This window comes from Quercus robur, chromosome 2 (genome assembly GCF_932294415.1).
Source record: "Quercus robur chromosome 2, dhQueRobu3.1, whole genome shotgun sequence".
Classification (NCBI taxonomy): Eukaryota; Viridiplantae; Streptophyta; class Magnoliopsida; order Fagales; family Fagaceae; genus Quercus; species Quercus robur.
Genome location: NC_065535.1, coordinates 95164513 through 95171641, shown reverse-complemented (window position 1 = coordinate 95171641; position 7129 = coordinate 95164513). Strand labels below are relative to the sequence as shown.

Genomic DNA, 7129 nt, shown 5'->3' with positions numbered 1-7129 from the left:
CTGTAGCTTCTATATTAGCAGAAGAATACAAGAGAAGAGTTGCAAGCATGCTTTATATTGATAAGATTTTGCCATGATAGAGAAAACAACTCTATTGGTTAAGGTGTCCAATTTTTTGCACCATACATTTAGCAGAAAAAAGGCTTCCACACATAAATTTTCAACAAGAGAACCAATACCCAATATAAAATTTGAGATTTGAGTCACATTCTAGAGCAATAAACATAACTACATTATAATAGTGGCAACATTGATTGCTTTTATTTCTCTTTCTCAATTCTGCATCATTTATTGATTGGAAAATAAGGATTGTATGATAGTCATTCCACCAAAGCACCAGGACAATTGAGCCATTTTGAATGATTGAAAGGTGCAATTTCATTACCTCTCTCGTTCAAAGCAATAAAGAGCATCCTTTTATTAAAGCTAAAGGGCATTTTTGTCATATGAATAAAGAAAGACAGCATCAAGCTTTACTTTTTCTCCCTCTAATCTAAACTTTAAATTTCTGTTATCCAACGGCTTTTTTATTTTATTCTTTTTTTATTTCAAAAGAAATTTTCAACAAACCTTCTCTCCCTTTCTTTTTCTTTAGCTTTGCCTAAAGAAGCTTAACAAAGAGAAATACAGATAACAAGCACATACCATTTCTAGCAGAATTTCAATCTTCTTCTCTCAAAGAAAGGTAAAGGAAAAGAAAAGAGAAGAAAGAAAAGGAGAGGCTTAGCTTCTTCCTTGTATTTGAAGACTCTTTCTGTGAAGATGTTTGATTCCTTAAGCCCATGCTCACTTGAAGCTTCTCAGATTCCTCTCACTTTCCCTTCCTTTTCAATAAAATCCATTATTGCCCAAGTGCTTAAAACCTCTCCTCTTTGCTTCAAATACTTCCAAACTCAATTTTCTTGAACATATTCTGAGAAAAAAAACATGGTCCCTTTCATTGTTTTGACACTTTTCTCTCTTCTTAGTATCTCTTCTTCTTCTTCTTCTTCTTCTTCTTCTTCTGCTTCTTCTTTAGTTAGTGATTTCCATGTCTTAGTCAAACTTAGAAAGGGTTTTGAATTCTCTGACTCCATTCTAAGTACTTGGAATTCTTCAAGTCCTAGCTCAGTTTGTTCTTGGGCTGGAATTCAATGCTCAAGAGGACGTGTTGTCTCAGTGGACTTAACAGATTTGAATCTGTATGGTTTTGTGTCACCTCAAATTTCCAAACTTGACAGGCTTACCAACCTCTCTCTTGCTGGAAATAACTTCACAGGTATCATTGAGATTGCAAATTTGAGCAATCTTCAATGGCTAAACATCTCAAACAACCGTTTCAGTGGTGACTTGCATTGGAACTACTTGAGCATCGCCAACTTGGAAGTGTTTGATGCCTATAACAACAACTTCACTGCCTTTCTTCCACTTGGGATTTTGAGTTTGAAGAAGCTCAGATACTTGGATCTTGGTGGCAATTATTTCTATGGTAAAATCCCAGAAAGCTATGGAAATCTAGTCAGCTTGGAGTATCTTTCTCTAGCTGGAAATGAACTTCATGGAAAAATCCCTGGTCAGTTGGGCAATCTCACTAACTTGAGAGAGATTTACTTGGGCTATTACAATGTTTTTGAAGGTGGCATTCCTGTGGAGTTTGGAAAGTTGGTAAATCTAGTTCACATGGATATTTCTAATTGTGAATTAGATGGACCAATTCCAAGTGATTTGGGGAACTTGAAGGCTCTTGACACTCTCTACTTGTATGGCAATCTGCTTTTAGGTTCAATTCCAAAGCAATTAGGCAACTTGACAAACCTGGTGAACCTTGATCTTTCCAACAATGCACTCACTGGTGAAATCCCATCTGAGTTCATCAATCTCAAACAGCTCAAGCTCTTGAACCTCTTCATGAACAACTTACACGGCTCTATACCGGACTACATTGCTGACTTTCCCAATTTGGAAACTCTTTGCTTGTGGAGGAACAACTTCACTGGTGTGATTCCTGAGAATCTTGGCCAAAATGGAAAGCTTCAAGAGCTGGATTTGTCCACAAATAAGCTCACTGGTACAATCCCTTGGAACCTTTGTTTGTCAAATCAACTTACAATACTAATTCTCTTGCAAAACTTCCTCTTTGGTCCTATTCCTCAAGGATTTGGAACATGTTCAAGTCTTATTAGAGTTAGGTTGGCACACAATTACTTGAATGGTAGCATCCCAAATGGCTTCCTATACTTGCCTCAACTAAACTTAGTAGAGTTGCAAAACAATTACCTATCAGGAACATTGTCAGAGAATACCAATACTTCTTCAAAACCAATCAAGTTAGGCCAACTTGATTTATCAAACAATCTCCTATCTGGTCCTTTACCTTGTTCATTTTCAAATTTCTCTTCCATCCAAATCCTTTCCCTTAGTGGCAACCAATTCTCTGGTCCAATCCCACCTTCTATAGGAGAACTCACTCAAGTAGTAAAACTTGATTTGAGTCAAAATTCACTCTCCGGTCCAATCCCACCCTTAATTGGAAACTGTTACCATTTGACATACCTTGACATGAGCCAGAACAACCTCTCTGCCTCAATCCCACCAGAAATTTCCAATATGCCTATACTCAATTACTTGAACTTATCCAGAAACCACTTGAACCAAACAATTCCAAGATTCATTGGAACCATGAAAAGCCTCACAAATGCCGATTTCTCCTTCAATGATTTCTCCGGTAAGCTACCTGAATCTGGCCAATTTGCTTTCTTTAACGCCTCATCTTTCGCGGGTAATCCTCAACTTTGTGGTCCTCTACTTAACAATCCTTGCAATTTCACCACAATCACAACCACACCCAGAAAATCCTCTGCATATTTCAAGCTAGTCTTCGCTCTTGGCCTTTTGATTTGTTCTCTAATGTTTGCTGTTGCTGCCATAATCAAGGCCAAGTCATTCAAAAGAAATGGCCCAGATTCATGGAAAATGACCGCTTTCCAAAAGCTTGAGTTCAAGGTCTTTGACATCCTTGAATGTGTGAAAGATGGCAATGTTATTGGAAGAGGTGGAGCTGGTGTTGTTTACCATGGAAAAATGCCGAATGGGGTTGAAATTGCGGTCAAAAAGCTTCTTCGATTTGGCACAAATAGCCATGACCGTGGCTTTCGAGCTGAAATTCAAACATTGGGCAACATTAGGCATCGAAACATTGTGAGGCTACTCGCATTCTGTTCTAATAAGGAGACCAATCTCCTCGTTTATGAGTACATGAGAAATGGTAGCCTTGGCGAAGCACTGCACGGGAAAAAGGGTGCATTCTTGAGTTGGAATTTGAGGTACAAAATTGCCATTGAATCAGCTAAAGGCCTATGCTACCTTCACCATGATTGTTCACCACTGATTCTTCACCGAGATGTGAAATCCAACAACATCTTGTTGGATTCCAATTTTGAAGCACATGTTGCTGATTTCGGGCTAGCCAAGTTCTTGATTGACGGTGGTGTATCAGAATGCATGTCAACAATTGCAGGGTCTTATGGCTACATTGCTCCTGGTATGTGCCCTCTACTTTGTTAAAACATGTTCTGTTTTTGTGTAGTATTGTAGTACCATAGAGTTTGGTTGGTAGTTTCTTTGTTAGTTAAGTTAGTTAAATGGCCATGTTATTAGTCACTGCCATTGGGTTGTCCTTGTATGGTCATTCACAGCCATCTATTGTTGAAGACTGTAGATTGTAGGTTACTAGTACTCTCACTGGCTTATAAATTTCCTGATGTTAGAGCTAGCACATAGTACTAGGGTATCCCTGGAATATGCACATAGGCAGAGTTCTATAAAAAACTATTTTTGTACATGTTTTCCTTTTCCTTTCCCACCCCCACCCCCAAACCCCCCCCCCCCCCCCCCCCCCCCTTTTGTTTGGGCCTCACCAGTCATCATGATTGTGGACAATAATGTCGATGTAATCATGGCATTCTGTGTAGAGCTTAGTGAGATCTAAAGTTTTCATTTAACTAAACTTTGCCTCAATTTTCGTTTTCTATTTTTTTTTTTTTTTTTTTAAAGAAAAAAGAGTTATTGCTCTTGTTACCTAATTTAGACCAATACTTATCTTATTTATCTTATGCATTGAATATATTCATTCTTCTTTTTGTAAAACAAGAGTTTCATAATCACATACAGTAAAAAAAAAAAAAAAACATATTTAACGCATGAAATACTTTCTCATTTTAAACACAGTCATAGTATTCTGATTTCCTTACTTAAGAATAAATTTTATAACATACTTGACCTATAGCCACAAAACTTGGAAATAGCATTATGTCTTGCATGAGATCAAAATTGCTGCTAAGCAAAACAAAATCTTATAGGAGTAATAATAACAACTAGGTACACAGCCTACAAAGAGTTTATAGTTTATAGTTTCTAACTCTAATGATGTTTTGTATGACATTCCCAGTATCAAATGATCCCCTACATCCAACGGTCTTCTTGAATCCTTAGAAAACCAATGGTGAATGGTGATAAAGCATCTAGACTCTAGCTTTATGATCTAGGCTAAAGTAACAGGTCAAAAACTTAAACAACCCGAGTTTTAAGCTACAAAGAGAGACAATCAAGGAAGATTCATAGAATTTTTTCGGTAACCACAATTTTCAACAACACACTCACTGTGCCCCTTTTACTTTTAGACTGTACAAACAAGAGAGGATTGTGGAGGCCCACATAGTTTTCTGTGTCGATATCTGAATTCGGACATATCAATCTCTGACACAAAAACACATACACACACATTCAAAAACACACACCCCAACGACAACAACAATTTGAGAGGAGTGGCAGCGGCTGCTGTGTTGAGTTTCTGACAGTGATGTTTAACGTAATAGGGCGTTGAGTGGCGTGAAAGCTAACCGACATCATGCACGTTTATTTTTACACGCCTAGCCCACACACAGATATTTACACACATATATAATAAACATTTTTTTTTTTTTTAAGATTTTGTAGTAAGCAAAGTGGTTTTGGTGCTTTTGGACCTTTTGGTCTCTTTTGCTTCTCTTTGAACAAGTTGAATCTCTTTTTGTCTTAACCTAATCTTTTTTATTTATTACCATTCACAATTGCGATATTCTTTGTCTTGTATGTTTATTTTGTATGTAATTAAAATTTATATGGTTTGTATCGTATAATGCAGAGTATGCATACACATTGAGAGTTGACGAGAAGAGTGATGTTTATAGTTTCGGAGTTGTTCTCCTTGAACTTCTCACGGGCCGTCGTCCTGTTGGTGATTTTGGGGAAGGTGTGGATATAGTACAATGGGCCAGAAGGGTAACCAATTGTCGCAAGGAAGAGGTTGTGTGCATTGTTGATCCTAGGCTAACAATGGTGCCCAAAGATGAGGCAATGCACTTGTTCTTCATTGCAATGCTATGTATCCAAGAAAAAAGTGTTGAACGCCCAACAATGAGAGAAGTAGTTCAAATGCTCTCAGAGTTCCCTCGCAACTCACCAGATTACCAATCATCATCATCTTCAATTGTTCAACAACAACAAACAAAGAATCTTGAAAAAGAGTGGAGTTGCCCTAAATTGAAGCAAGATCTTTTGGTTTAAGTGACTTTTTTTTTTCTTTTTTCTTTTTGAGGTTTAATGGTGCCTTAAATTGGTTTTTATTTTGTTATAGCCTTACTATCAGCAAAGTGAATCTTTTTTTTTTTTTTTTTTCCCCTTAGATTTAGGCATAGGGATTTGGTGGCCACAAATAGAGTTAGGAATAACTAATGGGTGCACTTCTTTTTAAGAGGTGCACTTTTAGGTAGATAGCGTGCTATGTTAAGAGGATCAATGGATCATGCACGCTCTTTGTAGGTTTTTTTTTTTTTTTTTTGAGGGAACTCTTTGTAGTTTGTATCATACTATCTCATATTATATATATACATCTTATATTTGATTGCTGAAGAATTTTTCTGTACATAGTTTTTTTTTTTTTTTTAATCTTATACCTATATACCATATTTATCTAACATTTTTACGTTCATTTATTTAATATGATTATATATTAAATAAGACTATTGTTTATTGACTGGTTAAGATTATGTAAATACTCAGTGACCAATATATATTTGACGTCACTTCAATTATGCCACATATATATATATATATATATATATATATATATATATATATATATGAGTGTGTTTGTGCTTGTATGAAGGAAAGAAAAGAGAAGAGAAAGAGAGGGGTGTGATTGTGTGACCAGTCAAGAGAGGGGGAGAACGATATTTGTGATTATGTGGTGGGGATCACGTGGGTCTAAAAATATGACTTTTTTAAAAAGAAAAAAAAAAGGGTTGGGGCGTTACTGTCACTATATATCTCTCATATTACTTTAGGTAATGAAAATAGGTTTCGTAACTATACGTGCTCCTAGTAGCAATCTATGGTAACGAAATTGGATTTCGTCATTATATATGTTTGTGGGGTCATGGGCCCAAATCATACAATTGGGTTTTGGGCTTTGGCCGAGAGCATGAGAAGTCCGAATCCGAGGAGGAATATCTCCTCGGATAAGCTAAATGCAAATCGGGTATAGATCCTAATGATCAAAGTGACTTTCCAAGAAGCTCTAGTGATGGGACATGTACCATAAATGTACAAGAAAGATGGGAACCCAAAAATATCTAGGGGAAAACTGCTACCACAGCATTGAATGCTCTGTAGCTAATTCCCTAGCCACATTAATGAGGAAGTAACCTCTGAACAATACTTTTCCAGCCTTATAACCATCCTCCAAAGACTTCTAGAGGAGGCTAACGGGACAAGTATCAGCCTAAGCCATCAACTATCCACGTGTAGGGTAAAAGTAAAGGAAGAGATGTAGTATAAATGAGAATAGAGACCTTAGAGAAAAGGGATCGGAAAACAGAGAAAGAACACTATAGCAATCACAATTGCACTTGTACTCTATTTACTTGATTTATATGAGCACTTGCCTCCTCGGACATGAACACTTGCTGCCTCGAACAAGGATTTCATCCATATTAGCCGTTGTCCAATTCACTAAAGCCTAGTTCTTTGACCTACTCTCTACAAATTTATTGTACTGGGCTCACTAGGCCAAGATCCCATACATTTTGGGCTTGGGCTACAAATCGTGTCC

The 7129-nt window shown here is 37.0% G+C and overlaps 1 protein-coding gene across 1 annotated transcript; it reads left to right on the top strand.

Annotated features, from left to right (window-relative positions):
- Positions 1–567: 567 nt before the first annotated feature.
- LOC126716001 (leucine-rich repeat receptor-like serine/threonine-protein kinase BAM3) lies at positions 568–5931 on the top strand. Its single transcript, XM_050416904.1, has 2 exons — positions 568–3520; positions 5162–5931. Exons 1-2 carry the CDS (start codon positions 928–930, stop codon positions 5581–5583), a joined length of 3015 nt encoding a protein of 1004 aa, XP_050272861.1. The 5' UTR covers positions 568–927; the 3' UTR covers positions 5584–5931.
- The last annotated feature ends 1198 nt before the right edge of the window (positions 5932–7129 follow it).

Coding starts and splice junctions, on each gene's coding strand:
- LOC126716001 (XM_050416904.1), top strand. CDS start 928: ATGGTCCCTTTCATTGTTTTGACACTTTTCTCTCTTCTTAGTATCTCT. Junction 3,521..5,161: donor TTATGGCTACATTGCTCCTG/GTATGTGCCCTC, acceptor CGTATAATGCAG/AGTATGCATACACATTGAGA.